The 17,202-nt window shown below is 37.2% G+C and overlaps 1 protein-coding gene across 4 annotated transcripts in view; it reads left to right on the forward strand.

The window, feature by feature from the left end:
• The window catches only part of LOC117415488 (early endosome antigen 1-like), a 37,053-nt gene that overhangs the window by 13,264 nt on the left and 6,587 nt on the right, over positions 1 to 17,202 (forward strand). For all 4 annotated transcript variants that reach the window (XM_059027072.1, XM_034025932.3, XM_059027071.1 and 1 more), the window contains 13 exons: positions 236 to 352; positions 5,477 to 5,815; positions 6,348 to 6,497; positions 6,712 to 6,831; positions 8,694 to 8,897; positions 9,018 to 9,218; positions 9,356 to 9,469; positions 12,539 to 12,694; positions 12,963 to 13,102; positions 13,530 to 13,860; positions 14,041 to 14,142; positions 14,240 to 14,434; positions 16,125 to 16,298. In XM_059027072.1, coding sequence (XP_058883055.1) covers positions 236 to 352; positions 5,477 to 5,815; positions 6,348 to 6,497; positions 6,712 to 6,831; positions 8,694 to 8,897; positions 9,018 to 9,218; positions 9,356 to 9,469; positions 12,539 to 12,694; positions 12,963 to 13,102; positions 13,530 to 13,860; positions 14,041 to 14,142; positions 14,240 to 14,434; positions 16,125 to 16,298 — 2,343 coding nt within the window. The remainder of the gene's footprint in view (positions 1 to 235; positions 353 to 5,476; positions 5,816 to 6,347; positions 6,498 to 6,711; positions 6,832 to 8,693; positions 8,898 to 9,017; positions 9,219 to 9,355; positions 9,470 to 12,538; positions 12,695 to 12,962; positions 13,103 to 13,529; positions 13,861 to 14,040; positions 14,143 to 14,239; positions 14,435 to 16,124; positions 16,299 to 17,202) is intronic.

Here is a 17,202-nt window from a genome sequence, read left to right on the forward strand (position 1 = left end):
TTTTGTAGTTGTTTTGATTTACATGATGTTAAATAAAATATCTAAATGTTGTGTTTTTTTTTTGTTTTTTTTGTCTCAATCCTAAAATTCTAGGGAATGCAAATCTTCTGGCCATAGCTGTATATTGGAATAATGATTCCAACCTGGGTCCTTAACATTGTAACTCGGTTCTGTACTATGACCACTTAGCCTTTCCTTGATTAATATAATTAACACACTTTTGGTTTCTATCTAGAAAACAATATCCCAGTTACGAGCTGAGCTGGCAAAAGGTCCGCAGGAAGTTGCAGTTTATACCAAGGAGCTGCAGAAACTCCAGAGCTCTCTGAATGTACTGGAGCAGCAAAACCAGGTGAGGGGGACAAGGAGAAAAAAAAGGTATCAACAGATTGGACTTGCATTTCTACTTGGGCAGTACCTTTCCCAAAAAACGATCAGTGACGTTTTGTAATTTATGTGGAATTGTATAATCAATCTTTTGGAAAACCAAAGTAATGGCAATGTTGTTGTGTAGGCTGTAATTTAAACTAAAACTGACATATTCCGCCTGACAGACAGAGCTAAAAGTTTTCTAACGCCACAGTTGACAGTCTGTTCACAAACCACCCCGAAGTGATTTCACTAGAAGAACGTGTGTTCATATGTTTACATATGCATACCCATCAAATCCATTCAGTAAGGCCAGCCAAGAAAGCAGTAGCAATGCTGATCATCCTTTCTGAATATATGATCCGTTGTTCATAATCTGCTTGTTAGCTGTTCTTTTATAGCAGCACCTTTTTGCCTCTTTGAATATCTAGTCATGACTAAACCCATATTGGCATTTTCAACTTGGGATAGAACCAAAGCTACAGTAGATCAATATATTAATATATATTGTGTGTATCTATCAGTGATGAAACTTTGTTAGGAAATTATTTAGCCTAAATTTACATCAGAAGTGTACACTTCCGTGATTCACGTTTTCAAAATGCTGAAAAATGTTGTATCTGCAGTCATGTAGATGCCTTTAAAGGTACAAGCTAGCATTTTAAAAGCCCTTTTGCTACTCTTCCCTAGCTTTAGTGCAGCCCACACACTGAATGAAGAGATGCGCTTGAGTGTGCAGAAAAGCTTAAAACCCCCAACCACTCCACAGTCTCCGTAAGTGGTAGTAAAGATAATAGTAGCTGGGGAAGTTGCTTAAAATACAATATTAACTAGTTGGTGCTACTTTAAATAAATTGCAGTTTTTAATTTGTTATGTTTTCACACTTCATTGTGAATACGATGGCCGTCTTGCGAAACTCGCAACTGTTCGACTCGCACTAGAGGAAAATGAGGGAACGAGTTGAACTATACCTACCCCCAGAGGTAGTTTCAATAATGAAATAATACCAATTTAAACAAGTATGTCAGTAACAGACTTCCCCCACCACGACTGTAAATTCAAACTTGGAGCAATCCTTATGATAATGACATATATAATAACGATCATGACATTATCAGCAGTATGTACATAATAGTTAATAAGAATTAGCAAATAAATGTTTATTCACAGTATATATGCAAAAATGGAAATGTGACATACAGATGGATGGATGTCTGAACAGACAGGCAGACGCCTCAGTTTATCCTGAATCTGATATTCTCAATAACTTATGCCAACTAATATTAATATCAAGTTTCATGACCAGCAGTTAGCTATATGGAAAAATGTGTGAAGTGTGGCACATAAATACAACTGCCTCCACTGTATCCCCTTCCAGAAGTCGTGTAAAATCACTAAGAAGCAGTTTCTGCTTTGTACATGCGTGTTCAATTCTTGCTGTATGGTCTTAGCTGCTTGGTTTCATGATCGGTTTGGGGTTGAAGTGGTTAATAGGGATCGTGGCATTACAGTGTTACTGACAGCCTGTAATTAAACATCATGGAGTCAACACTTGTAAGTGCCTATCTTGGGTGACTTCATCATGGAAGCTATATATATATATATATATATATATATATATATATATATATATATAAATATAAAATCTCTGTGTATACCCCCCTTTTAATATATTGTGTCAGTACCTCTGTGTCTTTGTTCTGAGCTGTGGTTAAGGAATGGTGTTAGGGGGTATCATGTTTAGTGCCATGTGTTTCTTCATGACGTATTGATTTAAGAAGCCAAGCAAATGTGGAAACCATATTTGAGCCAGAGGAGGGCAGAAGGCCTGGTGTGTGAATCATCTTCCTTCCTTGAGGATGGATTAGAACTGAGCCCTCACTCTGGCGCACAGCATGCAACATTTGTTGGAGAAACTTTATAAAAAAAACAACTGTAATCCCGTCACAGATTCTCCCTCCTCTAATACGAGGAAATCAATCAGTAAAGCTATGATTGAAAGCCTCAGTAATAAAATAACGGGTTAGCTATGGACTTGGACCACAGTTCAAAGCAGCAGACTTTATGTCACTTTTACTATTGTTAAGTGACCTCGTAATCTGCTAGAACAGACTGCATTTAGTTAACCTAATAAGTCCTGACTGCTCTGTGTCTGTCTAGATTAACTTTTTGGAACTGTGAATACCTTTTAATATATAATTTCAGCAGGGTTAGAAACTAACAAAATTCTGGTACTAGTCCCAAGGACTAGTACCTTTTGAAACATGCTAGTCCTGATGTAAACTTACTAGTCCAAAAAATGAACACGTTATCAATTTAGAATAAAACAGGTAAAATAAGCATTTATTCCCAGATGCATTTGGTTGGGTTAATGAACTTTAAATTAACAGATCAGATAGAGGCTCCACACTACCACTTCATGTACAAAAGGAGTAGCAAGCTCCACAGAGTGTCCCTCTTCATATAATTTGTGTAGCAAAACTTGGGATTTGTGTCACAATACCTGAACGTTTTATTTTCTGGTATACAGTTATAACACCAGAGAACACACTGGTATATTACTGGTGTATAAAATTATTACTTTAAATGTATAGTATACCATAGCTAAACAAATTCAGTTTATATGTGTATTTTATAGAACTTTAAACTGTACAATGGCTGTGCCAACAACTACTAAAAAATAAAACATCAAGTATCATTATAAATGGCGGTAGCAGATCGCTATTGCTGCTAAAACTAGTAGTGTACCTGTACTGTTTCAATAGATCCACTTGTTACTCCACTCTGCTTGAACTTTAGGGTTAGGGATTTTTTTTTCCTTGGATCGGAAATAGGAGGATTATTATTTTAGTCTTGTGTCCCATAAAGAGCGCTTTTCATTTATTTTATTCATTCTCATACTGTGCTGATCGGTAACATTAGAATTTCTCTGATTATTTATTTATTTATTTATTTATTTATTTTTTTATTTATTTTTTACTCTTCTGTGTAGCAACAGATCTGACAGGAATAGAAAAACTCTGTTTTAAAAGGAGTATACATTATAAATAAGTTTAGTTTTAACCAGAATAATTACCCCTTGTCTTTTCAATACTGTAGTTTATAAAACTGAGGTTCTGAACTTCATTTGCCTTGGCTTTAGCATTCCCACACCGAAGCTCATTTGGCAACGTGGTAAGAGGGTTTGGTTGCAGTGCATGTCAATTAAACATATTTATTCTGTGCTCCAATCACAAACTAGTATTATTGTATGGAATTAAATCATTGGCACACCACTCTGACATAAGTACCGCTGCATTTTCAAAAATAAAAGGAAGGAAAATAAAAAAAAGTACTGCAGGATTGTACAGTACTTATTTTTACGTGTGTTTTTAAAGCAGATGCGATACCTATTCTATTTCCACGACTGACTTTTTTAGGTACTCGTCGAGAGGACTACTGACACACAGATATTGGCTAGTTCAGGAAGTATAGACAAAATGACAATCAAATGCAGCACATCTAGCAAACATTCGGATAAGCTGTAAAATACAATTTAATGTTACAAACTGGATTATGCATACAAACAATATCGCTGGCTGAGAGCAGGATCACCCTGACTAACACAAATAATATTATAGGTATCTTCAAATAACATTCTTATTCTGTTACTGTCCACTGCAGAATCACTCACAATGATTGTTTACAGTGATTTGTTGTGAGTGGTTCTGCAATTACTTTTAATATTTACTTTTTGTTTATTTTATGCAAGTGCTTTTATCTGAATTCAGTAGCTGCTGGTCAATTCTAGTTTCCTGACAAAAATAAAATCAGCCTATGGGTCATTATAGAAGTGAGAGCCAAATCCATCTAGTGATCTGCTATTTTTCATTTTGTTGCATAGCTTGTAATCAATGTGTTTTGTTTCAGCAATTCAGTTCAGTTTCAGTTTTTATTTAGTAGGTAATATTATTTTGTTAATTATTTAGTTTGTTTTCAGTTAATTAAATTCAGAAGATATATTTCAGTTTTAGAAAAAAAATAAAATAAATAATTGTCTTTTTTTAGGCCCGTGCCGAGTTGCTGCATAGTACATACACAAAAACAAACAATAAAAAAAACATATTAATCACTTCCAGTTTTCTTTTTTGAAAGTGCAAACATATACACCCATGTGATTTGGGCAACAATGCCACAGTTATTTTAAGTTAACTTCAAAAGATTGTGGTTCAGTTTCAAAAAGACCCTGGTTTCAAGGGTAGATCCTGATCTGTTTCTCTTTCTTGCAGTCAAATCCCCACAAAAACATGCACTTCACGTGTCCCTGAGCGGCAGGTGCTATACACAAGTCATGGCCTAACTCAGCCACATACTGTACGATCTTCCTTAATTATTTTGCACATGCTTTTGTCGCTTTTATTTGAATACTCAAAATGCTCACAGATCGAGCATTCTCTTCGTCTGCCATTTGTTGATTTTGCAGACATTTTACTGCACATAACCAGGTACTTGAGTGCGAAATCATACTACAACCCGTTATCGTGCCACAGAGCAGGAAGTCATTGCAGCTTGACTGTACTATTTGTATAGCATTTCCATGAAACCATATTACCGTAATACAAGACTGAATAGATTCAATTCTTACCATTTTTAAGGCTCTGCATGGTTTGGCTCCACAGTACTTGCCTGATCTTTTATCAGTTTACACTCCCTCATGCAACCTTCGCTGATTCTGGACTGTTTTGTGTTTCTCCTGCTCGTCTGCGCTCCATGGGTGAACAGGGCCTTTTGTTGTTATGCCCCAAAACTCTGGAACGCCATTCCTAAAGAAATCAGGGATTCGGCCACTTTTCAGTGCTTTTAAATCTAGCTTAAAGACCATTAATTTTTAGAAAGGCATTTTTGTGAATGGTTTTTATCTTCTGTGTTCCTTGTAATTTTTGTTTGTCTTGTAAAGCGCTTTGAGATGATTGCTTTTAAAGGCACTATATAAAATAAAAATAAAAAATGAAGTTTATTCTGTTACATATTATGTCTGTAGCAGGCAACTAAATCAGAAGAGCAGTTCCTGAAACAGATTGTATCAAGAAGTTTTTTACAGAGTTTTTTTATTATTATTATTTAAAGAGTTTCTCAGAAAAGCTGTCAAAGAAGGGGCAAGAGTGTGAGGAATTGGAGAAGCGTCTGAATGAGGAGGTGACGAGTAAGAAGGGTCTACAGGCCAGCCTGCAGCAGAAGGAGCTAGACTGCCAGCAGTTGCAGGCTCAGGCCTCGTCGATGAAGGCCTCCCTCCAGAGAGTGCAGTCTGAGCTGAGCGAGAGGGGGGAGGCTGGCCAGAAGCTGAAGGGGGAGCTCTCCGAGGTGGAGGTCAGGCACCAGCAACTAAAAGCAGAGTTCAAACAGGTCCAGCAGCAGAGAGATGAGAAGGAGCAGCAAGGCCTGCAGCAGCAGAGTGAGATCAACCAGGTGGGAGTCCAGTTTGTGGCACACATGTTTTGATAAAAAGCATTGAATGTAATCCAAATGGAAGTCTTCAGGGATCTATTTTGTAACAGCTGAAATCTTCTTAACAGGTTGGAATCCAGAGAGAATTCATTGGTACTTGGGATCAGTCAGTAATCTGTGCCAAAAACAAGTATTCTCATTTGACAGTGTTATTCCAGAGATTAGGAAGACCTAAATTAGCAAGGCAAAGCAAAACTATGAAAGACAGAATTCTAAAGAGAGAAAAATGCACAAAAGTAACCACCTTTATTATCACAAATACATGGAACCAATTAGTTTTTGATTATGTTCTCCCCCTTCTTCCTACAAGAGCTATTTTGACTGCAGTTATTTGACCCATGTATCATTGTTGTGGCCAAGTCCATACATGTTTATAGCCTTTGTGACAGGATTGGGAAGGGTGTGGGGGTGTGGGTTACATTAAGTCAATGGAGCTGGCCTGCTGATTTCAGTACCAGCCGCTTCAGGGTATGTAATAAGCTCTCTTTTGCAGCTGCACTCTAAACTGCTGGAGACGGAGCGGCAACTTGGAGAGGTGCAGGGCCGCCTGAAGGAGCAGAGACAGCTCTCTGGAGAGAAGCTGAAGGACAAGGAGCAGCAGGTGGCTGACCTGCAGCTCAAACTCTCCCGTGCAGAAGAGCAGGTATGTTTTATTTATTTATTTAATTATTTTATTTTATTTATTTCAGCAAATATGGTAAGCTGCGTTATCCCCTGCTGGGTATGCATATCTGAATAATGGTTTATTTAGTTGATGAAACTTGTTTTTAGCTATTAGGTGAAGAATTTGTGTGCATAATTAAGCAAACCATAAGAAAAACACAGATTTTCTTTTTTCTTTCTGTTTAATATTATAGTTAAAGGAAAATGCAGTAAGCTCGACTGAATTGCAGCATCAGTTGGACAAGGCAAGACAACAACATCAGGAGTTGCAGGGTGTGCAACAAAACACCACCTCCAAACTACGAGAGGCACAGGTAAAAGCTACCTCGCACCAGGTTGCTCAAGGCATTGAAGTGTATATGTTTGGATCCCAACTCGAAATATGCCCCCATCTAGATCGGGTCGACTACATCTGGTTGGAGTGAATTAAAATTTTTAGAGCCCTGAAATTTGTGTTCGGGGTAGTGTTGTTTTGCGAATGACCCCTTCGCAATGCAGAAAATTCACTTAACCCCAACCCGATCTGAAGAAGATCATCCGAAGACGTAACCTAACTTAAGCAGTGAGCAGCAACATCACCATGCATGTCAGTCTTCCAATTATAGCTACAGTACCACATTAGCTGCGCAGTACACAAAAGTACCATCATTTTTGCTGTATTCAGAATAAAATAATATCTAAAAGTAGCACCCTAAATATTCTACATTTGTTTAATTTTAACAAATAATAACATTTAATAAGAGTCTGAATAGTGCAACTTGTCCAGAATGCTGCTGCTGTAAGAATACTGACAAATACAAAATGAACTGAACATATGATCTCAACATATGATCTGTCTCGGAAACTTTGCATTGGATACCTTTTCAAATATTGGGTTATTTTTAAGATTCTTCTGTTGACCTTCAAGGCTGTCCGGAGAACAGTCCCTAAATATTTATCAGACTTGCAGCATCTCTACATCCCTAAGCGTATAAAGAAAATACAAAGATAGATGCCATATGGTAAGAAATAACAGAACAATTGGAAATTGATGGCATGTCTATCTCTTTATTTCACCTTATTTTTGGTCAAAGTGACAGGGAGCGCCACATACTGGTTTCGTATTTCTGTAAAGTGATGCTTATTTGTTTCAAGAATGTTGACCAATAATAATAATAATCACATTCACACACTAACCGAAGATTTTATTAAAACAGAAAATAAAAAAAAAATAAAAAAGTATATTAAACTAATTGAATCCGTTTTTACAAAGAAATATGTGTAAATATATTCTTTTTGAATGATTTACATGTTAAATCAGATCACATATAAACATTCACTGTTAAATGTCATTTTTTTAGTGTGTGGTGTACCCAGACTATTTCTTTGTTTTATTTATTTGATTTAGTCTCCCGGTGTGCATACCCCATGTGAAAAAATCTTGATCCGTCAGAAGCACCGCCCCACCCCCCCACCCCCCCAAAACAAAATCTAGTGGTCTAGATTAAGGTTTTTCATCAATCCCAAGGTTTTTCAGCAGGGGACTCGCTGGTATGAACACTTAGGGGTTAACATGGATGGATGGATAAAGTATAAACTATAAAAAAAAAAACATGTGTACAATTCTACCCATGGATCATGTTTATTTAGTTATTAATGTTGTTATTTGTTAGAATTAAACAAATTCAGAATATTTAGGTTGCTATTTGATGTGTTATTTTATTCTGTTGTGTTCTGTTCTAATGTGGTACTGTAGCTTTAATTAAAAGACCGACGTGCACTGTGACGTTGCTGCTCACTGCTTGTGTTTTCGAGTTCGGGTTAAGTGAATGTTCTAAAACGTGATGGGTCATTCGCATGACAACCCCACCCCGAACGCGAAAAGATGTCTGGGTTCTAAAAATTTGAATTAACCCCAACCCGATGTGGTCGACCCAATCTGGATGGGGGCGTATTTCGAGTTGGGGTCCTAACCATATACATTAAATCTGCTTCAGACCTTGTACGTGCTGCAGTAAGTAACTGTAGGCTACTTTGAGTTTCCCATAGCTATAATCTTTCTTGGTACTAGGGAGAGTGCAGTAACTGAGTGAACTTTTGAGATAACTTTGGATTTTTAAAGACTCGATAGAAATGTGTACCAAACAACACAAATGTTAACAGGAACATTCTAATGCAGATGTAAACCTTACTCTAGAATGATTTGGAACAAGTATTGCGTCAGATTGGAGATAAAGACCAGAAGATCCAGAACCTGGACGCTCTGCTGCAGAAGAGCAAGGACAGCATCACCCAGCTGGAAACAGAGCGGGATGACCTGTGTGCAAAAATCCAGGCAGGGGAGGGAGAGACAGCCGTGCTCAACCAGCTGCAGGAGAAAAACCACGCTCTGCAGGAGCAGGTAGAGAACACACGTGCCTTCTGGTTACTTACAAGCTTTGTGAAGTCTTTTTGAAAGCCATGCGCTGTGACCAGTGTGAGAATGTGTAGAGATTGGTCTAATGAAGTCTGTCTATTCCAGGTTACCCAATTGACAGACAAGCTTAAGAATCAGTCAGAGAGCCACAAGCAGGCCCAGGACAATCTTCATGAGCAGGTCCAGGAGCAGAAGACCCACTTGAGGGGAGCCCAGGATCGCTGTCTCTCCCTGGAGACCACCATCAGTGAGCTCAATGGACAGATCACTGAGGGCAAGGAGAAAGTGACCCAACTAGATTCTCAGGTAAACATTGATACCAGCTTGCAGACCTCAGTGGGAAAATGATGTCACATCTCACAGCCTATTTTTGAAAAATATTAAAACATCAGAATGAATTGAAATTCTACTGTTCATAATACAGTGCCCTTAAATTGTTTTAGTTGAAGGCGAAAACTGAATTGCTGCTTTCGGCTGAAGCTGCCAAAGCTGCCCAGCGAGCTGATTTGCAGAACCACCTAGAGACAGCCCAGCATGCACTGCAGGACAAGCAGCAGGTAAGACATGGTGCTGCACCACTCAATCAGCATTCTTATTTAAAACTGTCCATCAAATCAACAGTACGAAGGTCAATCTTAGAATCAGGACTTCAGAGGATGTGTTGCAGTATGATACCTCTGTTAAGAAAGGGGAACAAGACTAAAAGGCTTAAATGTGCACAAGAACAGAGAAATTGGACTATGGAACAATGATCAAAGGTGCTTTGGACTGTTAATAGATGGACAACGACACCTGTGCCTTCTGCCAGTTCTGTTAATTCAACGCTTGTCTTCTTTCTATTCCTTAACACTAGAAGGACCGGAGATATACTCATACCTAGAAGCCCCGCAGCAGTCTTTCTGACGGCTGTATTCAAAACAATGTAAATAGTGTAACGAAAGGAGAAACAGTGGGATGTATTTTTATTTTTTTTTTATATACAAGTACGTCACATAAACCTCTGAACAACCGAAGCATATATATATATATATATATATATATATATATATATGTATATATATATATATATATATATATATGTATATATGTATATATATATATATATATGTGTATATATATGTATATATATATATATATATATATGTATATATATATATATATATGTATATGTGTATATATATATATATATATATATATATATATAATAATGAACATTTATTTTGCAAATCAATAATGAACATTTTGCAAATCAAAACAAGAAAATGTAAATAAATAAACATCTGAACAGAACATACATATTTATAAAACTGAAACGATAGCAATACATTTTTAAGTTTTCGACAGCAATCGGTTTATTATCAGATGAGCAAAAGCAACTGAACAACATAGATAAATAAACTTGAAAAAAACATTTTACAGAAGCGCACAGCACAAGAAGTTATAAAAAAAACAGTCTAATTTTTCTTTTTTTCGACAAAATGGTCTAAGGCTGTTCACAATCAACACAGATAACGCACTTCTCCACACCGCCTTTCTGCTCAGGGCACAGCTGTCCGAAGTTTTATTTTTATTGCACTTGCCAACCTGGCATTGGCATCTCCTTGCGGCTCTCAGCGGGGTTGCCAGCTTCAGCTGTGGGTACATGCTTGGCAGTCTCCCTCTGTTCCAAATGCTTCTTGCGAAGTTGCTGTGCTAACTGTAAAATATATTTTCTCCTTGGTAAATTATTCTCTGTGCATTCTTTGTAAAGTACCCAGGAGTTGATGGCTGCTAGGTCCAATACATTGTAAAACACCTGAACAGGGCAACGTCGGGCCCCAGCTTTCACGGAATACTTCCGTGCCATCCGATCCAAAACCAACTCCATATTTTGTTGCGTTGTAAAACTTTACGGTCTCTGGTATTTATTTTCACTAGTCCTGATGCTAATAGACTGACCAAAGCAGCGCAGCTGGCAAGCAGGCACCAGCCTTCAATAGGCTGATTGAAAAAAATTCACTCAGGCAGAACGTAGAGACTAATCTGATTACAGCTAAACACATTGCGGACTGGTAAATAAAAATAATAAAGTAGAATACCGTTCTGTATAATCAAAATACAATTGTTTTATGTGTGGCCGTCAATGTGACTGCTCTCGGGGCTTTTAGGTATAATGTAATATATCTGCTTTATTTCTGCAATCCCGCGTTTCATGCTTTGTGAGAATATTTAATACATACGGACAGAAAGGTACACAAACGCACAGCTCCATATGTGTTACACGACTGGAGAAAATTACATTTTAAAAAAGTGTTAAGGATATTCTCTTCAAGTATTGCTCATCCTTGTTGGACAGCTTTTTGGGTCTTCCAGTCCTGGGTTTGTTTGTCAATTACAGATGATGTTTCTCTGTACTTGTTGATTATGCTTCTGATACCACACCTTGAAAATCGAGTGATGCAAGCCATTTCACTCAATGTTTTTCCTTCTTTATGCAAGTCAAAGTTGTTGTAATAGTAGAAAACACTAGTGGTGGTTTTGAGTAAATTGTTGATGCTAATAACGCATCAGAGTAGAAAAATGCAACATGTCTAAGACTTTTGCAGAGCAGTGTATTTATTTGTGTGTGTATATGTGTGTATATATATGTATATGTGTGTGTGTATATGTGTGTATATATATATGTATATATGTGTGTGTGTGTGTGTGTGTATACATATATATAGTGAAACTGATACAACGTACTACCTTGGGACCGTAAAAACAGTGTTGTTACAGAGGTATGTAATAACCAGATTCATGCACATACCTGCCAAATCAGCACAAAAATCAAAACCTAGTACAGTACTAATTGATTAATGTATATACACAATGTATGTAGTATAAAGGTTTAGTACAGAAGAAACACTGAAATAATGTAACATGTAACTAGTACTGTACATTACAATACAATATGTAACTCTGTGTTTTAATTATTTAATACAGTAATTCTATGTTACCTTGGCTAAAGATGGTCAGCTAAATGAATTATAAAAAATAACAAAAAAACATGTAATTAATGTACTGAATAATACTGTACTGTAATTCGTAAAATAAACAAATTAATAAAAAAGTACAGTAATAATTATAGAAATAATAAAATTGATAATATAAATGTCAATAAACATTACCATACAAACTGTCAATTCAGGTACAGTACAGTAATCTTTGTACATATTTTAAGAAGTCTTTTAGGCCCTGGCCACATTAACGTTGTAGAACAAGTTAAGGATTCAAAAGCTGTTTAACAGTGCTTAAATCGATTTGCATCCACACTAAACACGGTTCAGCAACTGAGTTTGAAACCTACTCTGGAGGTAGTCTCGAATTCGGTTTTATTCTTGTCATATTCCATTGGTACAGTCAGATAGGCTAATATACTGTAAGTGCACAAAACTTAATGTGTCCAAAACGCTTTTTAAATTCTTAGATCACATATTGGCAAGTTAAAGGTCTTCATTTTGTCTTTTAATTAAATCAAAGAATGTCTTATCCACCCCAGATTTTCTCTTTGTGCAAATGTTCATCTAATTTATTTACTACGGCATGGGCATTTTTTCCCCCATATGTCATCAAGCGAAGTGTTTTTTCAACAACTGTTTTTGCAGGAACTAACCAAAATCAAGGCTCAGTTGGACCAGGTCAGCACCAAGCTTGAGGATAAAAAAGAGCATTGCAGTCAACTGGAGAGCAACCTGAAGGAGAGCAAGGAGAAACTGCTGAACTCAGAGCAGAAGATTGAGAAACTTGAAGGACAGGTTAAGGTTTGTATACAATGTTTGCCTTCATTTTAATATTTTCTTTCTGAAAAAATATTTAACTGTATGTATACATGTTTATAATTAATTTTCCTATTGGTGGAATGTATGTTCCATCTTTTTAAACCAATTTTCAAAATGGTAATTGTGTATGAAACCTTTGATTTATAAATGGTAATTGTGTATGAAACCTTTGATTTATAAATGGTAATTGTGTATGAAACCTTTGATTTATAAATAGTTATTTTGAAAACCTGCTATTGCTGTACTGCAGAAACACGAGGCTGACCTCCAAGAAGTTCAAATGAACAGAGAGCAGCTTCAACAGGACCTTGAGGAACAGAAGAAGCAGAGTTCAGAAAAAGAGAACAAAGTGAACGAACTCTGCAAGCAGCTTGATGCAGAAAAGGGAGTGTAAGAGAAATAGGTTATATACTGTAGTAACTTTTGTAGTAACAAATTAAAAATCTGAAACCACTACTTGGTATCTGAGGCGGAACACCAATATTTCTCGGAGAATTTGACCAGTGCAGTGCATTGTGGGCTTAATTATGTTTACATGAACAGAATTGTATTAAATAATTATGAACAGGGATCATTAACAGCAATCCCAGAGAGATTCTGATAATACATTAACCGGTAGTGAAAGAATGCTTATGGGAACAATATGGGCAACCTCACATTGCCTAGTTTTTTAAATTCCATGACTTTGGGGACAAATAGGGCGTTACCAGTGCTGCATTTATTTTTCAAAGCTAAATAAATAATGCTGGATAGAATAGTGATCTGGCAGAGTGCCTAGTCCAGCTATTGAGCGTGTTACTCGTACATTTCTCAACAGTGTAACTACTATCAAAGAGGAACTGCAAAAGAAGTCCATTGCTCTTGAAGAAGCAAAGCAACAGCTGACCAAGCAGGAGGAAGACAAGGTCAACCTGAAGCAAGACCTGGAGAAGCTGAGGCAGGAGGCAAAGACGCGTCAGGAGGAACTGAACAACAAAGCTCAAGCCTTGACGGGAAACCTTCAGAAAACTCAGCAGGAGAAAGAGTCCCTATTGAAAGACCTAGCAGCAATGAAAGAGAACCTGTCCAAAGTCTCGCAGTCTCTGAAGGAGTCGCAGACACAGCTGGAGAAGCAGAAGCAGAATGAAAAGGAAGCCTTAGATCAAAAGGTTAGTTCAGTATGTATTTTATTCAGAACTGGCTTCTGGAATTAAATCTTAAAATGCCCTCTGCATTTTTATGCAGAGTGTTCTGTAGGGCTTGTTGCCCTGAGAGTAATGAAGCAGAACACTGAAAGAAAAAGGCAGCTTTTATCATTTTTTTTTTTTTTTTTTTTAATTTTATTTCAGGAAAAATCTCATCAGAAAGTGAATCAGGAGCTTCAGAAGAAAGCAGAGTCTGCAGCTAAAGAAGTAAACCAGGTTAAAAGTCTACTGCAGACAAAGGATGAGGTAATTGATAAAAACTATAGCTATAGACAGTAAGTCACCTCTCTATTGTCGCCCAAGAGTATGAACCTGTGATCTGAAAGGGTTGTTTTGGTTGCAGGCTGAGAAAGAGTTGAAATCCCAGCTGGCATCAGTAAGCACTCAGCTCTTAAAAGTGCAGGAGGGACTGAAGGAGAAGGAGAAAGCACAGCAGCAGCTACAGACAAAGTTAAAAGGAGCACAAGAGTCCTCTACCCAAGAGATAAAAAAACTGGAGGCGCAGCTAACTGATTTACAGACGGTTCATTTGCAGAAGGTATGTGTTGTGTTTACAAGCATCTTCATTATTGCAAGCTTTTGATGATCCGGTATGGAGCTTAGTTTTCTGGTGTATATTATAACTGTATTTGCTAGTTTGTTTTATTACTTAAATCCTGTTTAAATAGAAATATAACAGCATGTTTTGGTTACAGGAGAAGGGGGTTATTAATATAGGCCTGTAACAAAAATAGATCATTGGTACATTTTATTTCGTTATGGAAAAAAAAAAGTTTCTTGTCTATTGAGGGCTTCTGTTTTTCGGGTTTCATTAATTGTATTTTTCGGTGCTTATTTTTAGCTATTTTCGAGTTTTATGTAAATCGTTTTTTTTCGGGGCTTTTGTTTTTGATATACTGTATGAAATTAGTGTTTTAGGTTACTTTCCAAAATGCTTGAGCAGGTTTTTTTTTGTGTGTGTGGCAAAATATGTATAGTAACTTGTCAGTACTTGCACACTTAAGTTGTTCCTTCTTTCCTTTGCTGTCTTCCACAACGAAATCCCTATGGTCACGGGCACATTTTTCTGGGGTTTTTGTGTGTAGGCATTTTTGTACATTTCGCCACAATTCTGTTTTAAATCCTCCGTGTTTAACTATAATACAGCTTTAAAGCCCGCTAGCAAGCCTCCATCCTGATTGTAATCTCGTTGTAAATCTCGCAAGTGGAGTCTCCAATAGAAATGTTGGAATGTGCTGTCACTCGGTAGTTGGGGCGGGTTTAAAGTATTCAGAACGAATCAATGATAGATACAAGTCAGGAAGGCAGGACATTGCCCAGCAGCACAGGGAAATGTATTTATTATTATTTTTGTAGTAGGTTTTATTTTTTTAAATGTGAAAAGGTTAAAGTCAACGTGAATAGATTAGATTAACCATTAACACAGTTTTTCCGGTGTATTCCAGTGTTTATTGGCTGTCCACAGATTTATTTTTTTTTGTATCAGGGGTGTTTTATTGGGTTTTATCGGTTAAAACTGAAAATCAGAAGCCCTAAATATTTATATAATAACGTTAATTTATTATCGCGCCTTTCACACCTAGGTGTCTCGAGGCGCTGTACAAAACAATAAAACACAAATCAACATTACAAAACACAATGAATAACAATTAATCAGTTAAAAAATGATAGATACATAAATAACTAAAATACAGTAATAGGTAAATATAAAGATAAAATCAATCGCCATAAAAGTACAGTATATTAAACCGTGCAGACCGCAGTAGAGTCAGAGTTACAGCAGAGAAAAAAAATAATACAGCGGAGAATAAGGGCGTCTTAAGGGTATTTTTAAATGTGGCTACTGTTGTAGATTCTCTAATGAAAGTTGGTAGCGAGTTCCAAAGAAAAGGAGCAACACGGCTAAAACTGTGCCCTCCGAGCGTAACACGTTTTTGGAACCATGCATTTGAACAGTCCAGAGTTAGAGGATCTAAGCTGCCTCCCAGGCATGTAATGGCTAAGAAGGTCCATTATATAACTAGGACCCTGATTGTGCAGAGCATTGTAGGTCACCAATAATATTTGACGCAAAACATGGGACTGGATATTCAGCCAATGCAAACACTTAAGGACCGGAGTAATGTGTTCTGTCCACTTGGTACCGGTAAGAACCCTTGCTACTGCATTTTGCACCATCTGCAATCGATGTAAAGAGCCATTATTATTATTATTATTTTTTTTTTTAGGTTGAGGTGGAGGAGAAATTAAAAGAGCAGTTATCACAAGAGTTAAATGATGAGAAAGAAAAGTTAACCAAACTTCAGAAATGCTATGACAGCACAAAGGAAAGTCAGTCTAAACTGCAATCTGACTTGTACGGGAAAGAATCGGAGCTTTCTGCAATTAGGCAGGACCTAAAGGTGAGTGATGATACATTTGGTGTCTTACAAAACACTCCTTCCTTACTGTTGCTGTTTTCTGTGCATGGTCCTGCAATACCAAATTCATCGTAATTGTAGTTGTTTTTATCCATGTGTCCTGGATAATGCAGTCGAATACATTCCCCCATATATTACATGAGGTTGGGCCCATCGGGAGAGAATTCAGATAAGCAACACTTCCCCAGTCTATTGCAGTAAATGATGTACCAGGGAAGCTTTTATTTTAAACACATTTAAAATTGATATGATAGAGGAGGTTAAGAAATGACATCCCATGACCCACCATATTGGTTTAACTGGTCTATACTCCACTGCAGAGCTACAGTGGTGTTGGTTGCATAACTACGTTTTTCAGGGTAGCATGTCCCAGTTCATCCAAATTGCCTATGCAGTGAAATGTGAGACACAGTCAGCAATTTTCCAAAACGCAGTTACCAAATTTGAGTATTTCAAGTGAGTACTCTTTACACACTGAAATTAACTGATAAGTTAATTGTATTATATGTGTTACATCAGTGACATGCCTCTGAACACAAGAACCCTGGAAATCAAAATGAAAATACATTTGTCAGACCATTTGACCAATGTCCTAGAAGGTTCCAAAGGTGTTCTATGGGATTAAGGTCTGGACTGGGCCATCCATAACCTCTATCATCTGCTCAAGATGGCAGTATGACAACGGGCATTATCTGGCACCAGAACAAACTCCAGGCCAATATGACCAGCAAAGGGTTAGGGTCCAAGAATGAGTCTGTGCCGTAGAGCTTTAAATCCTCCCCTTGGAAGCACAAAAAGATCCATGCGACCTCCAATGCAGATGCCTCTTCACACCACGCTGTAAGTGAGTCCTCGCCAAGAAAATTGTCATATATTCAACAATGTT

This window comes from Acipenser ruthenus, chromosome 7, assembly GCF_902713425.1.
Source record: "Acipenser ruthenus chromosome 7, fAciRut3.2 maternal haplotype, whole genome shotgun sequence".
NCBI lineage: Eukaryota > Metazoa > Chordata > Actinopteri > Acipenseriformes > Acipenseridae > Acipenser > Acipenser ruthenus.